A 23,591-nucleotide genomic window follows, 5' to 3' on the forward strand; every position below is an offset into this window, starting at 1 on the left:
TCCCAAGCAAAGAAAGCGTTCAACGTGTTTCATTTGCTATAATTAGTATGTTGGTTTCATTTGTATCGGTTTTCTCTTCCCTTTGCTGTGCTAGCTTCTTTTGTTCCCTCTCCAGAGTCCGTTCCGAATCAAACCATATTGCAGTTGCACACACGCAGAGATCAACCGACGGAGATCATTAGCCTCCTGAGATTCTCTTCATCGTGTCAAAAGAAAAGGAGAATTGAGTTGGTTCATTTCTTCGTCAATTGGTTTTTGCACATTGATGTGTTGGGGTAGCTGGCGTATCCATGGTGTGTGTAGTGATCTATTGAATCTCTGATCAATTCAATCGATCTGAAGATGGCTCCGCCGCCACCGCTGGTTGCCCCCATGAAGGCAACATCCAATGGATCCTTTCAAGGCGAAAATCCCCTAGATTTTGCTCTTCCCTTACTCATTCTCCAGATTGTCTTGGTCGTTGTTTTCACCAGAACACTTGCATTCCTTCTTAGACCTCTCCGGCAACCTCGAGTCATAGCCGAAGTCATTGTAAGTCCTTTCGTTAACCTGATCAACGATTCAAATTCATGATTTAGCGACATTATTATTTTACGTTTCAGATTGTTTGATAAGAGAACATTTCTGTTTCGCTTTGGTAACACAAAATATATTAATTCTGCATGCATGCACATATAATTGTAGGGAGGGATATTGCTTGGACCGTCGGCATTGGGGAGAAGCCAGAAGTTTCTACACACCGTGTTCCCGGCAAAAGCCATGACCGTTCTGGACACCGTGGCAAACATTGGACTCCTCTTCTTCTTGTTCCTTGTCGGCCTTGAACTCGACATCCGCGCCATTCGACGCACCGGCAAGAAATCCCTAGGCATCGCCGTCGCAGGAATCACTCTCCCTTTCGTCCTTGGCGTCTTTACCTCCTTCGCCCTCCGCGCCACTGTCTCCAAAGGCGTCAGCCAAGGCCCCTTCCTCGTTTTCATCGGCGTCGCCCTCTCCATCACCGCCTTCCCCGTCCTCGCCCGCATCCTCGCCGAGCTGAAGCTCCTCACCACCGACGTCGGCCGCATTGCCATGTCGGCCGCCGCTGTGAACGACGTCGCCGCCTGGATCCTCCTCGCCCTCGCTATCGCCCTCACCGGCACAAACACCTCCCCTCTCGTCTCCGTGTGGGTCCTACTCTCCGGGGCCGGCTTCGTCGGCTTCTGCATCTTCGCCCTAAGACCGCTCCTTGCCATGATGGCGAGGCGGTCACCCGACGGCGAGCCGGTGAAGGAGCTCTACATATGCATCACGTTGTCCCTCGTCCTGGCGGCGAGCTTCGTGACGGACGTGATTGGGATCCACGCACTGTTCGGCGCGTTCGTGGTGGGGATAATAGTGCCGAAGGACGGGCCGTTCGCCGGGGTGCTGATAGAGAAGCTAGAGGATCTAGTGTCGGGGCTTTTCTTGCCGCTGTATTTCGTGTCGAGCGGGCTGAAGACCAACGTGGCGACCATCAGCGGCGGGCAGTCGTGGGCGCTGCTGCTGCTGGTTATATTCACCGCGACTTTCGGGAAGATAGTGGGGACGGTGAGTTTGTCGATGGCGTGTAAGGTGCCGTTCAGGGAGGCGTTGGCGCTTGGGTTTCTGATGAACACCAAGGGGTTGGTGGAGCTCATCGTCCTCAACATTGGCAAGGATAGAAAGGTTAATTTCTTGTGACCTCCATATGTCACTCTAAATTGCTCTCAAAAGTTTGGTTTTTAGTACACATTCACCCCTAATTAAGCAACAAAATAAATGATTCGTTCACGATGCTAATGATTTTGATCAAGTATTGAGAAACAAAATGTGAAGGTTTCCTTAAATATTAATAAATTGTTTTTATTTTTTTGTGTCTAATATGATTTTAATATAAGTAATGTTACACATATCGAGTTTGTTCATCAATGACGTATTAGTATACTTACAACACACATGTTTTTTGATTTTACTCCCGTTTCACAAATATTGTTACTTGAAGAAGGAGACTAAGTAGACTTTCATGTTTTTTGATTTACAAAATTTAAACTGCCTAATATTACCGTTAACTTCACGTTACGGTGGTCATCAGTAATGTCACACACACATCCTAGTCACTAGATAGAAAATGTACAATTGACTATTCGAGTTTGAATTTTCAACCATGTCAGGTGCTGAACGACCAAACCTTCGCCATATTCGTCCTAATGGCATTATTCACCACCTTCATCACCACCCCACTAGTGGTGGCCATCTACAAGCCAGCCCGCCGAGGCGCCCCCTACAAGCACCGCAGCGTCTTCCGCAAGAACCCCGACACGGAGCTCCGAATGCTGGCCTGCTTCCACAGCACCCGCAACATCCCCACCATGATCAACCTCATCGAGTCCTCCCGGGGGACCCGCAAGCGCGGCCGCCTCACCGTCTACGCCATGCACCTCATGGAGCTTTCGGAGCGCTCCTCCGCCATCTCCATGGTCCACAAGGCCCGCCACAACGGCCTCCCCTTCTGGAACAAAAAAACCAACGAAAACAACAAGGACCAAATGGTCATTGCATTCGAGGCCTACGAGCAGCTCAGCTCCGTCAAGGTCCGCCCCATGACCGCCATCTCCTCCCTCAACGACATTCACGAGGACATCTGCGCCAGCGCCCACCAAAAGAACGCCGCCATGATTTTACTCCCGTTTCACAAACACCAGAGGCTCGACGGCACCATGGAGTCTTTAGGAAACGCACTTCGCTCGGTCAACGAGCGGGTGCTCAAACACGCTCCCTGTTCGGTTGGGATTTTGGTGGACAGGGGTCTTGGCGGGACAGCCCAGGTCTCGGCCAGCGATGTATCGTATAATATTGTGGTTGCGTTTTTCGGAGGGCGGGACGACAGGGAGGCGTTGGCTTACGGAATGAGGCTGGTGGAGCATCCGGGGATTGTGATGACATTGATTCGGTTTGTGGCCCCAGAAGGGAAGACATTGAGATTTGGCGCGAAATTGGTCGGGATTACTTCCGACAACAACAAGAAGATTTTGGAAGAGGAAGACTGCGGCCGGGGCGACGACAAGGAGGACGACGAGTCGCTTTTGGCGGAGTATATGAATGTGAGGAAGAATAGTGGGAATAAGGAGGGCGGGGGGGAGCCGTCGATGTTGTACGAGGAGAAGGTGGTGGACAGCAAGGCGGAGATCTGTGTCGTGTTGAAATCGATGGCTAAAAATGTCAATTTGTTTATCGTGGGGAGAATGCCTCCGACGGCGCCGTTGGTGGACAGTTCGAGCGACTGCGCGGAGTTGGGGCCGGTGGGGAGCTTCTTGGCATCGTCGGACTTTTCATCTACGGCATCGGTAATGGTGCTTCAACAGTACAATCCCACGGCGTCGCAGCCGCTTGTGGTGGAGGAAGCTGATTGTGAGGCGCCGGATACACCAATAACTTGATCGTTTGCTTTTAATTGTGCGAGAGATGAATAATTAATTAATTAATCCATCTATAAAGGTATAGAAATATATAATTTGGTGATACTAATTAGGATACTGCAGGAATAAGAACCTTATTAGCCTTTCTAATCCTTGATTATATATTCAATTAGGAAATAATCTATATTCTGTAGCATCTACACTAGTCAAAGCTTAATTACTTGTATTTGTTATCAAATTATTTACTTCCTTAATTGATTCATTCATTTCAAAAAACAGTTGATTTGTTCTATACATATATATATGAACGATTAAACGATGTCTAATTTAATTTGTTCTTCAAGATTCGATTGAACCATCATAATGTTTGGACAATCATCTAGGCAATATTAACAATCTCTACAAAAAGAGATATAGATTATCTATATCTGCTGAACAATCAAGTTCAGTGTATAGGAAAAAGGTTTGGTGCGATCTCCAACGACTATGAACCTGACCTACACCATGTTCAGTTGATAGTCGTTGGAGATGCCAATAAAAAAATCTGCTACAGATGATTGAAGAGTGCCCTGCAAATTCAACAAGAGACAACACAACCAACCAAGTATGGCAAACAGAACTTTTAACATAAACAGCATTATGCTTGTATGAAATTTAATTAGTTTTACCTAAAACTTGATGCTTGAATACAAAAGCATGCATGTCCCAAAACAAATTAAGCAGAAGAAAACCCCATCCTTTCAAAATCCTGTAGTTAAAGAGCTGCTCGAAATTCGCAGCAAATTTGAACTGAACTGGTAAACAAAAGCAACAAAATTTTAACATGTCATGCAGTAAATCCGCAGAAACTCACCGTGCCAATGTTACACTAGCAATAAATTTCCTTGAAAGCTCCTCGACATAATCAGCAGCAAGCGAAGCACTAGATACAGATTCAGAAAAAAGCTTCTTTTCAATCAGTTGAGTTGCATAAACCACCAGCAAGCAATGTTTCACAATCTCCACCACCTTATTTTCACTACTTGGATGCAGGTAATGCGAAACCCTCTCCCTCTCCCTTCTCATGCATTCCTCCGCCTTCAACATGTAATCGCTATAAGAATCCTCCATGATCCAACTTGATGCTTTATGCGAATAGTATACACCGGTTTCTCTCAGCATGTGTGCTTCAAAGTTCACTTCATAAGCAGTCTTCACTCCCTCCACCTTGATTTCAACCAATATATTCATCACATTCTTCAGCAGCGCTCTGTCAATTTGCGCTCCCTCGCGTTCTCTATGAATAAAACCTATTACAGCTGCTGTCACGCGCGCATTCACCTGGAGGTAAACCAAGTCGCGGAAACAGTTAAGTGCAACTTCTTTCAGCCCAGGAAGTGATCTCCGCTCAATGTAGTAACGATCAAGATAGATAAACAAGTGCGACAGCCACCTAACGATGACTTTGTGGTTTTCCCAACGTTTGACAAACTCATGCAGCAAAAACTCATCTGGCCTCTCTCTTAGAACTGGCAGCACCATTGAAGTAAGGTATTCCTCGAATGTCTCCCGATATTTTTCGTAAAGATTAGGAGAATAGTCATAAGGAGGTTTCTGAACACACAAGTTATAGATCATGGTATAAGCAGCCATGCATTCTTCCGCATCGATATGATTCTCCGGTAACCCTTCTGTAATTACCCTAATTAGTTTCGTAATCCTCCCCTGGATGTAGTTCCATCCTTGGCCCCAATTAATAACTGGTATTCTGCCTTCCATTGTTGTAAATGGAGATACCCAATATCCTCCAAACTGTAATGAAAACACATATCAACCACACAATAATTAACACATTAAACTAGTTAACTTTGTCGAAGAATACAACATAATTAGAAGAATTCTACAATGTATGGATACAAATACAGAGATATGACGCAACACGTCAAATTAACAAGAAGAATTGTTGTATGACCGCAAGGGAATACAATAAGACACCAGGATGCGACACGACACCACAGAGGATACGAGGGGATACCACTGTGTCTATGCACCGTAGGAATAGTTCTACTTCAAATTACATCGAGACCTTTTTGTGAGGTGATAGAGATTCAAATTGGGAGACACTACAAGTGTAATTAGTAGTGAATTATTCTATACAAAAGTAAGAGTAGACGTGAATTTAGTCAAGTTAGATGTGAATCTCCAAATCCAATAGATTAGATGAATTTATTATAATCCTCTTGCACCCAAGTTTGAAACCCCAATCAAATCGAAGACTACCTCCGATTTCTAATAATTCTCAACATGCCGTTTGGAATATGAACAAATACCAGCATTCAATCGAAATGTTAAACTATTTGATGGTTGATTTATAACGAATAAATTATTCAAAAAAAGAAAAAGTAAATAAAAATAGAAGAAGAAGAAGATGGAATTTACCTTTTAAACTTGTGGCCCTAGTGAAGGTGAAAACCTCCTTTGCTTTGTTTCTGTGTTTCTGGCTCTGATACGATCGTATGCCCAGTTAGTCCCAATGGGAAAGCTACATATAATATAATATATATATATATATATATATATATATTATATTATACTCCCAAGGAATTCTGCGAAAGATCTGGTGAAGAAAATCACTATAGGCACGTATATCGCTCTGCTTTTTCCGATTTTTTTTTTCTGAAAAAGGGCAACAACTTTATTGGGATAAATGTTGGAGGTAAATTGGTTTTGGTGCAAAATTGGAAATTTGAAAAATACAGATTTTAAAGATTTCAAGGCCCACCCACTTACATTTGTCATTTAATATTATAATTTAGTGATATTTTTGTTATTTATAATAAGTGACAGCTCATTATGCAATCGAACATGTAATCATAGAAAATGATAATTGTTTTCCGATATGATTTCCTCGATGGGTCTTAACTTTTAACTCGTGCTAATGAGTATGTAGACAATTTTGTTAAGGAAAATGATATTCATACACTTATATTTTATCTTTCATGCACTCTTGTTAAATTTTAGCTTTGATCTTCTTTAATTAATTCATCCAACGATTGAAATTTGAAAAGAATGTATGAAAAGTAAAAGTGAGTATGCGAATAACACTACTCATTTGTTAATCATACAATCATCTTTACCTCTCATGCACTTTTGTTAAATTTTAACATTGATGTTTTTCAAATTATTCATCTGACGATATTTTGTACCAATATGGGGACTGTGACATAAATTAAAAGTTTAAGAAAAAAATTTTAAAAAATGAGAGGGGTCAAAATCAATAAGATCTATAATTCAAGGACGTGTGCTGAAATTCCCGAAAATGTAAAAGTAAAGGTTGGTGTGGATGGAGTGTGATCTCCGGGTTGTTTGCCCATGTCTCATGGCAATCCCTTTGGGTTATGATTTGGGGCCCTGGGTTCAAGATCATCCAAAATTTCGAATCAAATTCCAAATTTGGTGGATCTCACCTCACCACTTGCTTGGTGCTTCCTTTGCACTTCTCCCCGGTCAAAGACAACTATATGTTGTCATCCCTACAAGGGTCTAGTATCTATTCAGAATGGTGTTTACACCACCTAACCTTTTTTATTACAGCGTGGTTCTGGGCATTTAGATGCCCTTTGTGTGCTTGGTATCGACTGAGGACTAGAAACGTGGCGTTCAATATTTGGTGTGGTTTCATTAGATCTGAAGATTTGGCACTTTTTCCCCGACATAATGACTACGATGGGTTCGAGTCATGCATCTTACGGTGGTGTCTTCATCGATTCGGCCGCATACGCAGCCGGCGAAGATCTGTTTAGGATTTTTAGGTTTTCTAGTGTGGTTACTTTTGGGCCTCTACAATTGGGCCTTAGCTTTTGAACTCATATATAATTCTTTATTTTTGATATAGATAGGAACATTTACTCATGCATTATGTGCATATGTAGCGTTCTATCTGTATTATCTTTTATTTATTTTTACTGTTTTATTTCTCGCTATTACCGGAGTCTTTGTAATTTGTCCATCTGGACTTTGTTATAAAAATTCCCTTCGACCAAAAAAAAATAAAAAAAGGGTTGCGGAAAGCGGGTGGGTGCTGGAGAGCGTGTCCGATTCGGTAAATTCCCGCACCGTAGGAAGCCAGAGCGACGCGGTTAAATTGATCCATCCCTCTGTGGCGGTACACCGGAGGAGGCAGAGAAAGAAGAAGAAAGAAACCGAGAAATCTAGAGAGAGAGAAACAGAGATGGCTGTGAATCCTCAACTGTTCCCGAACGGCATGCCGGTTCCTTTTGTGAACGAGATGTTCGTCTTGGCCAGAGACGGCGTCGAGTTCGAGGTCGATAAGATTCCCGGGTTCGTATTCTCTTTCAATTCTGATTGAATTTGATTCTGTTAATATTGATCGGTTAATTCTTTCTGCCCATTAAATCATTCAATCTTCATCGTTCTCGATTGGGTTTTGATTGGAATTTTGATTTGATGAATTGATGGCTGATTGAGTATTTTTTTCGATTTCATGGAGTTGTTGGAGAAAGATTGCAGCATTGTATAAACTGCTGAGTGAAAATTTTATTCTAATTCGAAATGTGGTTGAAGAAATTGGAATTGGGTTCTGAATTGAGCATTTGGCTTTTAACTTGCAGATCTGATGGTGGTCGTCTGAAAGCAAAAGGAACAATCTACTTGTCGAATATAAGGATGGTCTTTGTTTCCAACAAGCCTGGTGGGAGCTTTACTGCTTTTGATATGCCCATGGTATGTTATACTTGCTCTTACTTCTAAATTGCTTTCCTTTCGTCGTTCTTTTGCGGTTTTCTTGCACAAGTTCACTTTGTTAGTGTGTATCAAATTTGTGAAGCCTTGAATTTTTATTTGTTAATATTCCGTAGCAAGAAGTAGGATTTGGAACTGCCAGACTAATACTAACATGGAACTATAGAGTGTACACAGAAATATAATCAGGTACATAAGAATAGGAATTCTTTCAACGGTCTACCTGTCTCAAACGGAGGTTATAGCACTTTATATTTGTTGATTATAACCGTGTAAGCCTCTTTTCATGTTTATATCAAGTCCGAAACAACGAGTGACCAAACAAATATATTGCTTTTTGCATGTTTAGCTTGCTGAGTTCTTAGTCTGTTTCCCTTTTTTGAGCTACATTGAGAGTCTGAGACTTTGTTGGAAGAATAAAAAACGTTCCACAAAAGGGTAAAACCCACTGAAAAAGAAAACCCCACCGCCTAGCTGAGAAGCACTCTCCATCCATTCCCCCTTTTCCGTGTGCCCAAAAGCTCACCGCGCCATTTGTGAGCCTCTTTCTAATTCACTCACCCAATTTCAAATACTTGATTTGATGTCAATCAGGAGCTCATCTTAAGTTGTTTCTAAATCCTTGATATGATCTTATGATTGATCCGAGGGCCCTCTACTGGATCTTAGGTAGGACAGTAGAATCCTGATTTTAAATTCTTGCATCTCTCATTGCCATTTTCTAACCAAGACTATGAACTAATAAATTTGAAATTATAACATATTTAATCAACCTTTTATGTCACAAATTCGTCATAAACCTACAGTTAGACATGATTGCCCCCCCTAATATTCAATGTCAACCGTCATAGTCCCACATCAGTAATAACCTAATATCCAACAGTAGCTGGATTTCAGTCGCTCACTGGTGTATATTTCTAGGGACTTAGGTTGTGCTACTGTTATCATGTGTGTAAGGCTTAAAAGCATTTTTTACGTGACGATCGGCCTTTTGTCTTCATGCAGTTTTCACGCATAGTTTATGTCTCTTTCTGTGTTTCTTTTGTGTCTATTATTTGCATCTTGCTGACCTTTGGATTCATCCATTTTTCAGCTTTATGTCCATGGTGAAAAGTTTAATCAACCAATTTTCTTCTGCAACAACATTGCTGGTCAGGTGGAGCCTGTAAGTATATGGGTTAGAGGATTTCAATTATTGTCCATCCTATATCCCCTTTTCTGATTTTGGAGATCTTATCGGTCTTGATGACTAATTTCAGGTGGTTCCAGAAGGTCATCATGGGGCTCTTTATTCGACTCACTCATTCAAGATTTTGTTCAAGGAAGGGGGTTGTGGGACGTTCATTCCACTCTTTTTCAACTTGATCTCCTCAGTGAGACAATGTAATCAGTATCAACACCCCAATGCTGAGTCACAGCCTCGTGTGGATCCTTTGCAAGCAGCACAAACTCCTGTTGATGAGATGATGAGACATGCGTAAGTGAACATATTTCGCTGTTTTATGCTTGTAGTCAAGTGGCTGAATAGAAGGATCACAGGTTTAACTATGATTTCCAAATTTTGCAGGTATGTTGATCCCAACGATCCAACGAGGATCTTCTTGCAGCAGCCCACTCCAGAGTCTCAGCTGAGGCGCCGTACATACCAGGCACAGCCCGCCGCACATTAAATGTAGTATGATATATTTGAATAAAATTACATGTTTTAAGAACCCATAAAAGTGTGCTGTTTTAAGAAGACTGTTTCTACCTGTATATTACTGAGATATCTATTGTGAGTAAAGAATCCGTTGAATCTTCGCTATGGATGGATTACATTTTTCTGGAGCTCGTAATTCCTGAAATTCTGTGATGTTGTTGTGTTCATTTTTTCTATAACTGTTGTACTGGAGTCGTTCAGTTTCGAAGACGTACATCATGTTTCCAATGTTTTTAAAAGGTAACGGCGAAGCCAAAGGCGTTTTATGAATAATCTCGCCTAGGCAATAGCCTCGAGGCGTGACGCGGTAACTTTATGATTTCTTATCATATTATTTAATATATATATATATATATATATATATATATATATAAAATATAGTACTTGTACAACAAATATCCACTTTCATTCAAACAATTAAGCAAACAAGAAGCATATAATTCAAATAATAGTCAAGACCATTACAAATCAAATTAAAATCCAATGCCTGGCAGAAGCGGCTATGACTGCTGAGATTTGCAGGCTGTCGTTGGTTTGCCGCTCTTGCTCTCTCTGTTCTTTTCGCGACCGTGAAGTGAGAGAGACGCTGTTTTATTTTTATAAAAACCTTGCCTAAACAACGTTGTTTTGGGTTTGGGCTTTTAAAAAGAAATCAAACACCCAGATTGTGCCTTTGTCGCCTGGGCGTGCCTCCCCGGCACCTAGACGAAAATATAGCTTACTCCCGCTGAACAAAGGCGTTTCCTTGATAGCTCCGCCAAAAAAACCACCTAGGCTAGTCTCAAGACTAGTTTTTTAAACATTCTGTTTCACAAACTACGGTGCAAATCATACATGTGGTGCAAGTGCGAATTTCAGCTTCGGAAGTGTAAAGACCCAATTTTCACAGCCTCAGCCACAAAGCTGGAATTTTGATTAGGCCGACAGACGCAGCGAGCTCCTTTTCAGCCACAGCTGGTAAGCAGTCATGTGGAAGGAGTCGTAACCTTGGGGAGTCTCGTGCCAAACAAAATGCCTACGAACCTTGATCAAGTTCCGGTACAATCTCACATAGGATTGTCTTGTTATCGACAACAATGTCTTCTTCAACAAGGCAACATCGCCATGGTTGACAATAACCGAGAACTTGCTCCAGTCCAGCACATTAGCGAACGGAAGCTCATAGTGGTTGGAAATTATAACAGGAATGCAGCCGTAGTGTATGGCATCACTCACTCTCGCAGTGTTGACCTCATTGCCTTTGACATGGAGGCAAAACTTGCTCCTCCTAAACCCTTCTTCATAAGGGTAAGACGGGTTGCCGGGAAATATGTCCATGCGAGTGTCGTTGCCCCATAAATCGATCAGCTGTTCGCGAATATTCGAGTTTTGGATTCGTCCGGAGAAGTAAACGAGCTTATCTCTGCATCGAGCACAACATCACTATGTTATATTGTCAAACTGTCAACCAACGATTAATATGGTAACATAGTCAAAGTCGACAAAGCTAGTGAACATTACTCAACACTGGGATGCGTACACTAAAATGGTGAGTTGGAAATATAAATCCCAATCGAGAATTGGACAAGCATAACATCATCGTATTTTACGTTGTCAGACTATCAATCTATCTGAATCTTGAGCAAACAAAGAAAGTGAACATTACCCAAAAACGAAATAAACAAATTAAAATGTTGGGTAAAATATACAAATTCCAATTAAAGAAATTGAGTGATAAAAATGGTACCTGGCATGTGGAGGGTTGAGGGATTGCAGAGAAGGCCGCGGCCAAACCTGCGGCAAGGCGACATCTTTATGCGTAACATACAATCTCTGAAAGTAGCTGGAGGAGCAAGTGAGTTGGATCGCATTGTTGTGCAGCCCGGCATGTTTAGCGGCGGCCTCTCTGCAAACAGAGTGACAGCAGGCGTAGAAGTGGTCGGATCCAGAGGAGGCGTTCCAGAACTTGAAGTCTCGGCCGACGGCGGCAGTGTATTTGGCGACAAACTCGGCGATGGAGGAGTCGGAGTGCACTCGGGGATCGTTGCGGAGGAGATTGACGGAGAACGGGAGGAAGAAGAGGTGGGCTTTTTGTGGGTCGGTGGTGACGAGGGAGCTGGAGAGGAGAGAGATCTTGAACATGTGCTCGCTGAAGTAGTTTCCGAGCTTCGGGTTGAAGGGGTTGGGGTGGGGGAGGAAGACGGCGGCGAAGGAAGCGAAGGAGGCGGAGGAGGATGGAGGATCGGACTTGTTGGAATTGGTGGGATAGACGTAAATCCTGAAGGTTTGGAGCATTTCTCGGAAATCGGCGGCGAAGAGACGCCAGTCGTGGTAAGGTCCTGAATCTGGAGGAAGAGGAGCTGACAGACCCAAATTATGGCCCTTTTGTTCGGACAACTGGAGGAGGAAGATGGAGAACCATGAGGCGGAGGAGACGGCCAGCGCCAGCAGCGCCGCCAGCAGCAGCCGGCGTTTGAATTTGGGCATTTTCTTCAGTGATAAGTACAGAGGACGCATCTTGGTATCTTGTTCCAAACTTGTGAAGGCAAACTGTTTTTTCATACAGAGAGACAAGGCTGTCTTCTTTAAGTCCTAAAACTTCGTTGTTTGTTGGAAGACATTTTTCGATGTAATCGGCACACAAGATGATACATTATATGTTATTATATCAATGATGTGATATGTGTGTTAAAATATTAATAATTTAAAAAATAAAAATTTTCACCACTCACATAAAAACATATGATGTAACATCTGTGTTTCCGTTACAATAAAATATTTCTCTTTCGTTGGACTTTATAAAGAACTGAAGGAAACGGTGACGTTTAGAGGGTGTGGGCTTCAGGTTGGGCCACATCATCAATTTCAATTTTTGTACTAATTGAAATTCTGAAGAAAGAAGATGATGGCAGGCAGCTGACCAATTGAACATGAGCGACATAAATAGAGTGGGATTTGAAGCAAAAGATCGAAGCTTTTGATTTGGGTCGGAAAAATTTGAAGTCTTTGAGCAGAAAAAGCATGGCCAGTTGCTGGGTGAGGAGTCCGCAGCCCCATCCCAACCTCCACCCCCATCAATCTTTCAGTAAGCGGCTGCTGATTCGGCCGCAGAGCCGCTTCCTCAGCCTCTCGAATTCTCAGCGCCGTCGTCGGAGTGGGATTTGCTGCAACTACGACGACGAAACCACCAGGAGACAATCACAACCACCAAGTCCACAGGGTCCACAACCTACTGGGATTCAGCTCTATTCTGAGATTGAGAGGTGAGTTGTTCGGGGCAGTGTGTGCGACTGCCCCTTTGCATCCCGGGTTTGAATTCCGCTGAATTAGAGTAGTTTAGAATATCGCTTTCTCGAGTGTTATCTTTATTTTTATGTACTTGTAGGTTACTTACAGAGACTGTGAGGCAATCCCAAGGCCGTTCGGATGGTACAGGAGACTGGAATCAAGTTGAGGTATCATTTCATGCTCTTTTTGTTTTTTTTCTTCAGATTTGTCGGCTTAGCACATCGATTTTAGCTTCATTCTTGTATGCACAAGCTTTTTGGAATCTGGACAGGTTAACCGGCACAGGATTTCAAATTTTCTTCAGCTATGTTTATATTCCGAGATTAATTCTGTATTCGGAACCACTTCCGGGTGTTTATTTAGTTAAAAGTCTATTGTGCAAGTGATTTCTGGATAGATATAGCTTTGAGATGAAACTAGATCAAATTTGCCTAGTGGATCGAAAACTTGATCGAATTTGCATAGTAAGTTTTGTTCTTTGTTTCCAGTTACAAAAGCAAGATTTCGAATGTTAAAACCGTGCAAGGAAACAATGTATGTCAAACACCCTGAACAAATTATGCTCTCATTAGTAAGGACTTAAGCAGCCTGAGAGTTTCTTCTTTACTTGGTCATCCTTTCTTAGTGATTTCTGCTTCCTTATTCGCCTCGAAATGAGAGTTTCTTCTTTACTTGGTCATCCTTTCTTAGTGATTTCTGCTTCCTTATTTGCCTCGAAATGCAACGTATACAAGTTCGCACCCATCATGACCATTCAAAATGAATGATGAGTAAAACAGGTAGTGGCTGCAATTGTTAATCCTAGAAACTTTCTTGACTCTCGAGCATTTCATAAGGCTCTAATTTGGTAGCCTACAAACCTTTTTCAAGGAATAAAGATTATATGTTAGACACGGGTTGAAAAGCAGCCAAATATGTTTGTACTCTATCTATTGTAGGTTTCTTTTCTGGGGTAAGGATATTCATTATAACCTTACTAAACTTATCTATCATTCTCTATTTCAGGGAGCATGGGTTCTCAAACCGAGAAACTCAGAACCCAAGGCCGTTGTACATTTTATCGGTGGTATTTTTGTTGGAGCTGCCCCTCAGCTTACCTACCGTTTGTTTCTTGAGCGCCTCTCAGAAAAGTGAGATTCAGTTAAAACTTTGGTTGCCTGGTAATTAACTTTTATAGTTTGTATCGTGCTAATACAGCTCATATGCAGTCCTCATTTCTTTTAATAGAAAGTTGTATTTGGTCGTTGTCTATCTACTATTGGTCTTGATGGAGTTTTCTGCTTTTGAGAAAGAAGAAAATATGATTCCGCCATTTTTGTGTTGTAGGGGTATTTTGGTGATTGCAACACCATATGCTAGTGGATTTGATCACTTCTTCATTGCAGATGAAACCCAATTCAAATTTGATAGGTGCTATCGGTTTCTTAAAGAGACGGTGTGTTTTTTTTTTCTTGTCTTCAGAATCTGTATGTTTCTAGTTCTGCTTAATTTTCTTCCTCCACTAAAAACCTGAGATGATTTTTTTTTGGTCAATAAAAACCTGAGGTGCTTGATTGTACAGGTTCAAGATCTTCCTACTTTCGGCATTGGCCATTCTTTGGGATCTGTCATCCACCTTTTAATCGGTATTGCCATTTTTTAGTTTTCCCCTAATAAACCGCTCTTAAGAGTGCAAATCTTTGGGGTTTTAGAAATTCATTACGTTGGTGGCTGAATGGTTGGTCAGGTTCAAGATATGCTGTTCAAAGAAATGGGAATGTGCTGATGGCATTCAATAACAAGGTATTTAACTTCCTGAATTCGTTAGTATACATGTCAGTACTTGGTGGGAAGAGAAGAAACTGAGATAAGTAGTGAACTCTCTCTTCGTTGAGAAAATTTGGAGATCCAACATTTCAGCTCATAAATTCTATAGAAAGCCACATCCATTATATGCCCCCTTCTTTTTGCCTACATTATCTGCCGTGACGAAGTTGAATGGTACGCCATCTCTTAACATCCCATGGCCACCTCAGGTGCACCATATTTACTTGTAAAACAAGACAAAAAGATAACAGTTCTAAACACATGCTTAATAACACGGTATATGGTTTCTTAAACTGTTGCTGTATAAAATTTGAGATTGATTCCTTAATTTGACAGGAGGCAAGCTCAGCTATTCCTCTGTTCTCACCTGTTCTCGTTCCAGTTGCTCAAGGCCTTGGACCAATTTTATCACAGATTGCATCATCACCGACAGTCCGCCGAGGGGTGAGACTTCTAAATTTAATGTGTTGTAAATTTGTACATACATGATTATTTTAGTTTTAAACCATGATGCATAAGCTTGATTATATAATCATCTCATTGAAGAATTCCATTATTCATATCTAGCGATTAATATGATTAGTAACAAAGAAACTCCGACATTGAAATGCTTGCAGGCAGAAATGACTTTGAAGCAATTTGAAAACCTTAGCCCTCCCATCATGAAGCAAGTTCTTCCGTTAGTTGAGCAGCTCCCTCCACTGTATATGGACTTAGTCAAAGGAAGAGAAGATTTTGCTCCAAAACCCGAAGAAACTCGGCGACTTGTAAGCAAACCTATCAATTGTTTACAAATTGCTTCTGTGCTTCTTAATTACATGATTATATGATATTTAGTCAAATGTATTAACTTTCCCTTTGTAGTTAAGGTATACCACTTAAATTTCGCTCTATTGATGCTTTTTTCAGGTAAAATCATACTACGGTATTTCCAGGAATCTACTGGTGAAGTTCAAGGATGATATGATTGATGAGACTTCAACATTGGCAGAATTGTTAAGTTCAGATTCAGCCATCAGTACTATGCTAGACATGTCGATTCGCTTGTTACCTGGAGATCACGGACTTCCTTTGCAACAGGTGAATTTTGTGCCAACCATTTAGTGGGGAATAAACCTCCGTAGCTTTTATTTTTGACATTTGTTGTTCGCATGTATGCTTAGATTCCCCGAGTGCAGCCCCAGTTTGATCCATCTCTAAAAGAGAACCAATTTAGATAAATAATCTTTCTATCATGTAGGCGCTCCCGGATGTGCCTCCAGCAATGGCAGACGCAGTAAATCGCGGGAGTGAGATGTTGGCCAATCTCACTGTCGGGACACCATGGGAGACAGTTGCTAAAGAAGTAGGCAGCACATGGGGTGTAGACTCGAAGGTACTTCGTGCAGAAGCATCTAAAGACATAGGCCTGCTTGTGGATGTGGTTGCGGCATGGATAACTTCGAATACAGGGCCGAAGCTCTTGAAGCCGTGATGAGTTGACAAATAATAGCATACAAATCAGACACAACAGTCTGTATATCATCGAGACGACGACATGGTATTTCGATAGGACGATGAATCGAAATGATATGAGAATAAGTCTTGTACATAAACAAGCATCAGAAACAAGGATAATGATAGTTTACTGTTTCTATTGATTCATAAATACACGATTGCAATATCCGAATTTGTATCTATTATCTGCAGCGTTTTCACGATTATTTTTTCCCAACAACCTAAACCATATGTATATGAATCTGCAGCATATATGATAGCTCATCCGTTAGATATATACATCAACAGGCATAAAGCGCAATCTGACTTAACAAATCTAACAAAAAGATGACAAGATGTGCAGCTATATCCTCCCCGTCTCTTTGCATCTAATCTTCATGATACAGATACAGGCCAAGGCCAAACCGAGAACATGCTCTGACGAAAGCAAGTTGCTCAGCTGCAGCAACTGGATCAACAATGTCTACATCACTGGGTGTTACTGTTCCAGTTGATTCACGGTGTGCCTGCATCGGTGTGTCAGATCAAATATTAGAACTGCAGGTATTTAAGTCTAGCAACGTTAAGGGCATGACACAAAACACGACTGGAAAAAAAAAAAAAAAAAAAAAAAACCAAAAGTAAGACATTGACCAATTTGTTATCAATATGTTCCTCGCGGCACTAATTTGAAACAGAAAGAGTGAACTTACAGCACCTAATTGGCTAAGTCTCACGTATAACATCGGGAATACACCACTTCCCGAAAACAAGGCATCCAGCCAATAATTATACATAGTTACCTCACTGCCTTTGATTTGAACTAGAAGAGAGAAAGACATTCTTCTAGTTATTTAACACTGTCCAATTGGTTGCCTCATTTCAATAGGCATATTGTTGCATAAAAGGCTTGTGCCCCTTTTCGGGCACTCAATTATGTCATTTAACATAGTTCAATTTCACATTCCCGTTCAAACTTAAACTCAGTAAGTATTAAGTGCTCGTTAACAAACCATTTTCTCTTCCACCCAAGTCTCCATCTTAAAAGTAATCAGCCACCAAAATGATAAGATGAACAATACATGAAAGACTCACTTCCTAATGCTTGACAGTATTTTTTCTTTCTTTCTTTAGGACCAGTGTTCCATAAATTCAAAGCAATCAGACAGAAATAATTTATTTTTGCATACCCTCAGCTGAAACTCAAAATTAGGATCTAACGATAGGCTAAATCAGTACTCCAATTGACACCCGAACCTGTTCTATTGAACTCAATGTAACATCTGACGGTGCTGCATTCTTTCTTAAACATGCAAAAATATGCATACAGAAGTTTTTCTTCTTCTTTTAAAGTTGAAATGAGACAGAGGCTCAAGGCAAAAGGGGTAGAGGAAAACCTAGGAAGACTTGGAAAGAGACTTTAAGAAAAGAGATGGAGTGCTTCAAGCTAACAGAAGACTTGGCGCAAAACTGAGCGCAGTGACATTCTAGGATTCAAACAGCCGACCCCACTTAGTGGGATAAGGCTTTGTTGTTGTTGTTGTAAAGTTGAATATGCAACTGTAGTGATTTCTAATGGCATGTATAATACAATAAGCGATAGCAAAGAATGATCCTAGTCCAGAGGTATGAATATAATTGTTATATGGTAACTAGTTATCAAACATGATATATTAATAATGTATAAATGAACCACAGTACAAAGAAGAAGAACCAGACCTCTCCATCAGATCCACGTACAGTGACACGGTATACCACAGTCACACTTCCATTGTCAGAAAATATAACATCACGGATTTCCCCACACCATCCTGTCAAAACGAGTGTTAAAAACTGATAACATACGGAGATTCACTAGAAACTAGATAAAGTGTAGCGTCACTAGACAAAGCAAGAGAGTAGCAGTCGGCAAACTACCAGAAGCTCATAAATTTGAATTGGGTTGCTGATCTTAATACTCTGCCTAAAATTCATACCGCATGCATCAAGGTTTCGTAAACTAACTTGGACCAATTCGGAATTAAGGACAATGGTGAACACCAATCTATAATTACTCACTCGTCACCAATCACTGAGTCACTCCAACGTGTTGAAATTTTGCGAGGAAAATGCAGACTTATTATTCGTATATCTCAAGTTGTGTACTTGCACAAGTATCGAAGAATGGTTGAAATGAAAAATGCAGATAGCTAATTGTCTACTGAAATCAGATTAACAGTTAAAAATACACCAATTACCAAGCAATGATTACAAAAGGGAGAAACAGATTGCAAAATATTTCTGAAAAACAAAAAGGTGGGGTTTTGAGAGCAATTAAAAATTGAGATAAAGAGCATGATTAAAGCTTATGAATTTGCAAATTGAGAAGATAAGGATAAGAAGGGACACACCAGGACCGTAGAAGCTCAGCATCCGGTTCGCATGGTACCTACCCAATACACAAAAATACACAAATTTTCCATGAGATTTGTTTGGTCAACAAGAAAATCAAATGGAAAGTGAAAAGAGAGAAGAGAAAATTACCAGGGGATGAAGGTGGAGGAGGGATTTTCAGGTGGCGTCTGGATGATGTTGTCAGGGATTCTCTTATTGAGGTCTCTGAGGATTTCAGCGAGAGGGCGAGTGATGCAGGACGAGTTGGTATACGAAAACGATTTGTCTAGGGGCATCACGTAATTCGAACTGGGCACTCCCTTCTTTCCGCCGCCATCGCCGCCGATGCTGCTCTTGCATGCGATCATACAAACCCTTCCTCCCCCTCCGGTTTTCCTCCGACCCCAGATTCCAGCTCCGACCATTCGGGCTCGGAGTCGCGCGGAAGCGGCCCCAGACGGAACCGACGGAGATGTCGAGAGCAGGGCATTGCTGCTGGTACTGGTCTGCAAAGCCATTGTTTTTCAGTCCACGATCCTCCACACCCCAAGTCTCTCTCTCTCTCTCTCCTCTGAAACTCTCTCGCTCTAGAATCCAGAAGTCGTGGGGATGGGGACTGGTTGATGGGAAGACGATTGATTGCTTGTCCAAATTGAAAGAAAATGGCGAGACGTGTATTTTGCTTGGTAGTTTACAGAGTCTAGTTGTCCGGAACCTCTGAGAGTGACAGGCCTACCTACGACTACCCACCTACTTGCAAGTTGTCAGCTGGGGAAGGTCGTACACCAACCCTTAAGAGGTTGAGGCTTCTACTAAATAAACTAGTAATTGGTTGGACATTAAATTAACGTTAATCTTTTTTGTCAATATTTGTTGATCCAAGGAGGACGTTCACCTACCACTTCAACCATCAAGTTTCTACTCTTTTTTTGTCAAAATATTTAGAAAAATTAGTTACATTATTTAAATTTCAATTTTTGAATACCAACGACATAACGACAAAAAATTGACGACAGTGATCAGATATCAACATGTGAACCTTCTTTGCATATGAAATTACATTTTTTTTTCCTCTTTCGGTACAAGTCATATGATGGGAAATGAATTTGATACTGCCCTTCTCTTAAATTATTGTAACATTATCAAAAAGGAATTAGTATTAACACTCCAAAAATCTCATTATACACTTCTCACAATGTATTTTTCTTCCTAATTATAGAAACTTTGAAGTGCTGATTGTGATTTTTAAAGTACCAATAATAATTCCCATTCAAAATCTCTCATTTTCCCTTAACAATAGTAAAGGTATTTTTGTTTTTTAGTTAAAAACAGTCCCCCTACTTCATTAAATGATGAATAAGAAAAGTCACTCAAAATGATTGTTTTCTTGACAACTAGAAGTTGACGCGGGCTCGATCGCACACGTCAGCATCCTCCATAACAAGTCGATTAAGTCAAAAGAACTTGCGAGCAAGTCCACAGCGGAGAGGAATTTTATCCTTGTGAGAAAACTTGGAAAATGATATAGAAAAACATAGTACGCTGGTCCAAATCACCGGGACTTTCTTGAGTGCTTCGGTCTAAAAACAGTTACATCTTTGTTTAAAAAAAAATAATAATAATAATTAAGATTTAACGATTAAAACATTCAAAATACCGGGTAAAATGGACCACCCAAAGTGCCGGTCTTTTTAGGTCAAATGCTTTTAGGTACCTACGAGAAAAATTGCTATTTAACAGTTTAGCTATGGACTAGCCACCTACTTCATTCCTAGAAGAGTCCTACCATTACATCAAAGTGTAAGACTATCACTTCAAAACTCTGTGAAAATGTGTAGAATTTTGTACATCAAAAAGTTAAAGAACCTTGCACAAGCTTCCGAGGAGTTGATCTACTCCCCATGAGAGATAGCCAAGGGGTTACCAAGTGAAACTTTAACTTCCATCACGCTATCAAAGCACTGTGTGAAAAGGAACATGAATATGGCAGCATATATATGCATGTATGCATTTTTCGTAAAGATCATAACCTTAACACATAACATTTCTGCCCCTGAAGTTTTCATCTACCAATCTACGACTACAAGTTACAACCAAAGCCTTACCCTTGTTTCTTCTAGGGAAAGATACCATACTTCGAAATTTTTGCTATGTACGGATCCAGGATCAAGAGCATTACATAAGTTTCAAGTGCACCAGACGTCTCCAAGTATGTAATGTTGTTTAAGGATTGCATTCGCATCATGTAGGAACTCGCGTTACCTGTCGTTCATAAGATGCTAAGTTAAAGAAAATGATACGATGCTATTTAAGACCAAAAGTAAATTACTCAACAGATTACCGCCAAAGACAACAAGTCTAGTAGCTACCTTTTCCAACTTTCTATCGAAAATCTGCTGCACTTCACTGCGGATGCTTTCCACATCCACCGCATAATCTCTGTGGTCTTCGTCTACCATTAAACCCTGCAGTCGCTGCCTCAATCTCTCCAAGGCACCATCCAACCCACAAAAGTTCTTAAAAACCAGAGCTTCGGTTGTCCTCAGTTGCAGAAGATTCTTAAGCGCGATAAGGGCCTGCATACCATTGCAAATGAAGAAAAACTGGTTATCATAAATGCCATTATAAAGTCACCAACTTCCTAATCTACCAATCAGCAAATCGTGTAAGTGCAGTAAGCACATAGGAATACAACTCATAATCCTAGACCGATTAAGGCGTGTCCTAAAGAAGACAACTTAAAATTCAGTAAAGATAACAAAATGCAATTACACTAATTCTTGAAAAAAGCACCTTCTCCTGCAAATCAAGGTCAGCAGATGATGTTAGATCAACCACAGACTTCAAGAAAACCCGATTACTGAAAAAGGGCAGCTCATCCTTATCCATGTTTTCCAATTGACACTCAGCAAGATCACCAAGAAGAAACACCGCTTTCCTTCGCAGTCTGATATCAATGCTTGCATCACTCATAATGTCCTAAAAGCAGAAATTTTTATTTCAGTTGCAATAATCTGTGCCACATAAATTACTCATTAACATGCTTTGATTTACTCATTCTAAAGCAGTCACCTCACCTGAAGGACTAAATGCCCATCTTCCACATAGAACAACTCTTGCCCAGCTACATTATTTCGGATCAACGCCGAAACGGCAAACAATGCCTTAGTAGCTTCTTCTACAAAGCTAGATTTCACCATCTTTACTAGCTTGGGCAATGCCCCATGTTCCAGAACCTGAGGTGCTTACAATTTAGTCAATCGAATCGAGCATACCTAACACTTAATTACACAAATTTAACGACTATTATTGCATATCGTTATCGTACCTGCTTCTGAACAACTGGGTTGTTCTGACTGGCCGTCCCAAGCACCCAAGCAGCCAATTTTCTTGTATCTGCATCACCATGATTAAGCTCTCGTATAACCGCAGCAACCCCCCCAAGCTTGTTCAAATCTGAGAGCCACCAAGTTAATCACTTCAATTTGCTCATTACGTAAACCCTAATCACCCAAAACACAAAAAAATCCCAAATCAGACTTACCATTTGCGTTATCAATCGGCTCCACCAGCACCAGCAGTTCCTCCAGAGCACGGTGCCGATCTTCCAACGACAGCGACGAGTTACTCAAGTCGTCAATCGCAATCTGCATCAGCTGCGCGTCCGACGGCGTCTTCAGCTCGTCCATGAGCTGCTTTATCTCTAGCCGGCGGTCGTTTAGGTCTGCGGGAGACAATCGCTCGACATCTCGCGCCTTTTCTTTCAATTGGACGGGATCGGAGTGGCCTATAGCCCACTGTAACATTCCCTCCAGAGAAGAGAAGCCGCCGTCGGCGTCAAGGTCAGCGACGGCGGTATCGTCGTCCCGAGGCTGAGTCCGAGTCTGAGCCTGCGCCTCGTCTTCTGCGCTGGACCAATATACCTTTCCCGTATTGTTAATATTTCGCTCCGCCCTCACGGCCATCGCCACCACCATCAGCACTAAGATCCATGAACTCACGCGCGCCATCTTCTTCTTCCTCTTCAGTGAACTGCGAACATGCCTCACTTCCGTCTCCCCGTTTTGTGCAAGTAATTAGACACGTCATATTGTGCAACGTACGTCGTTGATCTTGGATCGGACGGTTTGTAGATGTTTGATTGCGTGGCAATTCTCCTGGGCCTCCTTCTTCGATTCGATTAAAACTGCACTAGTGGTCTTGTATTTGTTCTTAAATTCAATTTTCATTAATATTGGCTTTTTTCTTACATTTTCGTCCATTGTACGGTTTTCACCATAATTCAATCTGTCATATAACGTTGATTTTTCATTCATTTTGTGCACCAGTTCACGCTTGAAAATTAGAATTTTGATTTGTGAATTAAATTTTCTAAAGGATCATTTTTTAGAAAATAATAAATTTATCTCAATTTTGATTTTATGTTCATACAATATCATGTTTAGCCTTGAAATTTCTTCATAATTTAATGTTGAAAGATTGACAATTATTATATTCAAAGTTTAACATCAAATTATTTTGATCCTGAACCTTGAATTGATTTAAAGAACTTTGAGCTTAAATGACACATATTTACGTGTTAAAGTATAATCATATGAGACATCATTGACGGAAATGCTAATAGAATCAAACCATAAACAAAGGGAAAAGATAACAAAAATATTAATTTACAAAGACAAAGATACAGAAGTAACTAAAACACTTATAGGCTCATTTATGAAGTGTTTTTAAATTACTGAAAGTTCTTTTAAAGAAAATGTTTCTAAAATCTATCTTAGTAAAAATGTAAATTAATCATGAAAAAGTACTTGAAG

The 23,591-nt window shown here is 40.9% G+C and overlaps 7 protein-coding genes across 7 annotated transcripts; 3 read left to right on the forward strand and 4 right to left on the reverse strand.

Annotated features, from left to right (window-relative positions):
* Positions 1–301: 301 nt before the first annotated feature.
* On the forward strand, positions 302–3,455 carry LOC137736431 (cation/H(+) antiporter 19-like). Its single transcript, XM_068475698.1, has 3 exons — positions 302–531; positions 685–1,686; positions 2,172–3,455. The coding sequence occupies exons 1-3, from the start codon at positions 343–345 to the stop codon at positions 3,435–3,437; spliced, it is 2,457 nt and encodes an 818-aa protein (XP_068331799.1). The 5' UTR covers positions 302–342; the 3' UTR covers positions 3,438–3,455.
* Positions 3,456–4,062: 607 nt separating this feature from the next.
* Positions 4,063–5,936, reverse strand: LOC137736501 (cullin-1-like). The gene is made up of 2 exons (XM_068475764.1): positions 5,835–5,936; positions 4,063–5,207 (listed from the first exon to the last, which is right to left on the reverse strand). The coding sequence occupies exon 2, from the start codon at positions 5,172–5,174 to the stop codon at positions 4,266–4,268; it is 909 nt and encodes a 302-aa protein (XP_068331865.1). The 5' UTR covers positions 5,175–5,207; positions 5,835–5,936; the 3' UTR covers positions 4,063–4,265.
* A 1,556-nt stretch (positions 5,937–7,492) lies between these two features.
* Positions 7,493–9,960, forward strand: LOC137737051 (UPF0664 stress-induced protein C29B12.11c-like). Its single transcript, XM_068476402.1, has 5 exons — positions 7,493–7,736; positions 8,027–8,138; positions 9,250–9,321; positions 9,416–9,633; positions 9,724–9,960. The coding sequence occupies exons 1-5, from the start codon at positions 7,627–7,629 to the stop codon at positions 9,824–9,826; spliced, it is 615 nt and encodes a 204-aa protein (XP_068332503.1). The 5' UTR covers positions 7,493–7,626; the 3' UTR covers positions 9,827–9,960.
* A 312-nt stretch (positions 9,961–10,272) lies between these two features.
* LOC137737050 (probable glycosyltransferase At5g03795) lies at positions 10,273–12,379 on the reverse strand. Its single transcript, XM_068476401.1, has 2 exons — positions 11,582–12,379; positions 10,273–11,257 (listed from the first exon to the last, which is right to left on the reverse strand). The coding sequence occupies exons 1-2, from the start codon at positions 12,349–12,351 to the stop codon at positions 10,771–10,773; spliced, it is 1,257 nt and encodes a 418-aa protein (XP_068332502.1). The 5' UTR covers positions 12,352–12,379; the 3' UTR covers positions 10,273–10,770.
* Positions 12,380–12,741: 362 nt separating this feature from the next.
* LOC137737626 (uncharacterized) lies at positions 12,742–16,591 on the forward strand. The gene is made up of 10 exons (XM_068477162.1): positions 12,742–13,097; positions 13,220–13,289; positions 14,128–14,252; positions 14,449–14,557; positions 14,684–14,747; positions 14,849–14,904; positions 15,265–15,372; positions 15,546–15,695; positions 15,838–16,008; positions 16,169–16,591. The coding sequence occupies exons 1-10, from the start codon at positions 12,856–12,858 to the stop codon at positions 16,400–16,402; spliced, it is 1,329 nt and encodes a 442-aa protein (XP_068333263.1). The 5' UTR covers positions 12,742–12,855; the 3' UTR covers positions 16,403–16,591.
* On the reverse strand, positions 16,533–19,548 carry LOC137737628 (DNA repair RAD52-like protein 2, chloroplastic). The gene is made up of 4 exons (XM_068477163.1): positions 18,928–19,548; positions 18,795–18,832; positions 18,124–18,215; positions 16,533–16,931 (listed from the first exon to the last, which is right to left on the reverse strand). Exons 1-4 carry the CDS (start codon positions 19,293–19,295, stop codon positions 16,794–16,796), a joined length of 636 nt encoding a protein of 211 aa, XP_068333264.1. The 5' UTR covers positions 19,296–19,548; the 3' UTR covers positions 16,533–16,793.
* A 1,149-nt stretch (positions 19,549–20,697) lies between these two features.
* On the reverse strand, positions 20,698–22,825 carry LOC137737600 (hsp70 nucleotide exchange factor FES1). The gene is made up of 6 exons (XM_068477135.1): positions 22,322–22,825; positions 22,106–22,233; positions 21,855–22,013; positions 21,571–21,756; positions 21,147–21,353; positions 20,698–21,039 (listed from the first exon to the last, which is right to left on the reverse strand). The coding sequence occupies exons 1-6, from the start codon at positions 22,785–22,787 to the stop codon at positions 21,019–21,021; spliced, it is 1,167 nt and encodes a 388-aa protein (XP_068333236.1). The 5' UTR covers positions 22,788–22,825; the 3' UTR covers positions 20,698–21,018.
* Positions 22,826–23,591: the final 766 nt, after the last annotated feature.

The sequence above is a fragment of the Pyrus communis genome, chromosome 6, assembly GCF_963583255.1.
Source record: "Pyrus communis chromosome 6, drPyrComm1.1, whole genome shotgun sequence".
Lineage (NCBI taxonomy): Eukaryota > Viridiplantae > Streptophyta > Magnoliopsida > Rosales > Rosaceae > Pyrus > Pyrus communis.

Bases quoted from the DNA above. Each gene is read 5' to 3' on its own strand.
- LOC137736431 (XM_068475698.1), top strand. From the start codon at position 343: ATGGCTCCGCCGCCACCGCTGGTTGCCCCCATGAAGGCAACATCCAAT. The intron at 532-684 runs GTAAGTCCTTTC...ATATAATTGTAG, and splicing joins GAGTCATAGCCGAAGTCATT to GGAGGGATATTGCTTGGACC. The intron at 1,687-2,171 runs GTTAATTTCTTG...CAACCATGTCAG, and splicing joins ACATTGGCAAGGATAGAAAG to GTGCTGAACGACCAAACCTT.
- LOC137736501 (XM_068475764.1), bottom strand. From the start codon at position 5,174: ATGGAAGGCAGAATACCAGTTATTAATTGGGGCCAAGGATGGAACTAC.
- LOC137737051 (XM_068476402.1), top strand. From the start codon at position 7,627: ATGGCTGTGAATCCTCAACTGTTCCCGAACGGCATGCCGGTTCCTTTT. The intron at 7,737-8,026 runs GTTCGTATTCTC...TTTAACTTGCAG, and splicing joins GAGGTCGATAAGATTCCCGG to ATCTGATGGTGGTCGTCTGA. The intron at 9,322-9,415 runs GTAAGTATATGG...GACTAATTTCAG, and splicing joins TTGCTGGTCAGGTGGAGCCT to GTGGTTCCAGAAGGTCATCA.
- LOC137737050 (XM_068476401.1), bottom strand. From the start codon at position 12,351: ATGCGTCCTCTGTACTTATCACTGAAGAAAATGCCCAAATTCAAACGC. The intron at 11,258-11,581 runs GTACCATTTTTA...TGCTCGATGCAG, and splicing joins CTCAACCCTCCACATGCCAG to AGATAAGCTCGTTTACTTCT.
- LOC137737626 (XM_068477162.1), top strand. From the start codon at position 12,856: ATGGCCAGTTGCTGGGTGAGGAGTCCGCAGCCCCATCCCAACCTCCAC. The intron at 13,290-14,127 runs GTATCATTTCAT...TCTCTATTTCAG, and splicing joins GAGACTGGAATCAAGTTGAG to GGAGCATGGGTTCTCAAACC. The intron at 14,905-15,264 runs GTATTTAACTTC...TTAATTTGACAG, and splicing joins TGATGGCATTCAATAACAAG to GAGGCAAGCTCAGCTATTCC.
- LOC137737628 (XM_068477163.1), bottom strand. From the start codon at position 19,295: ATGGCTTTGCAGACCAGTACCAGCAGCAATGCCCTGCTCTCGACATCT. The intron at 18,216-18,794 runs GTGTGTCCCTTC...TCGTTTTGACAG, and splicing joins GCTGAGCTTCTACGGTCCTG to GATGGTGTGGGGAAATCCGT. The intron at 16,932-18,123 runs GTCTGGTTCTTC...ACACCGATGCAG, and splicing joins TACGTGGATCTGATGGAGAG to GCACACCGTGAATCAACTGG.
- LOC137737600 (XM_068477135.1), bottom strand. From the start codon at position 22,787: ATGGCGCGCGTGAGTTCATGGATCTTAGTGCTGATGGTGGTGGCGATG. The intron at 21,757-21,854 runs GTGAGGTGACTG...TTCTGCTTTTAG, and splicing joins ATGGGCATTTAGTCCTTCAG to GACATTATGAGTGATGCAAG. The intron at 21,040-21,146 runs GTAGCTACTAGA...TATGAACGACAG, and splicing joins TCGATAGAAAGTTGGAAAAG to GTAACGCGAGTTCCTACATG.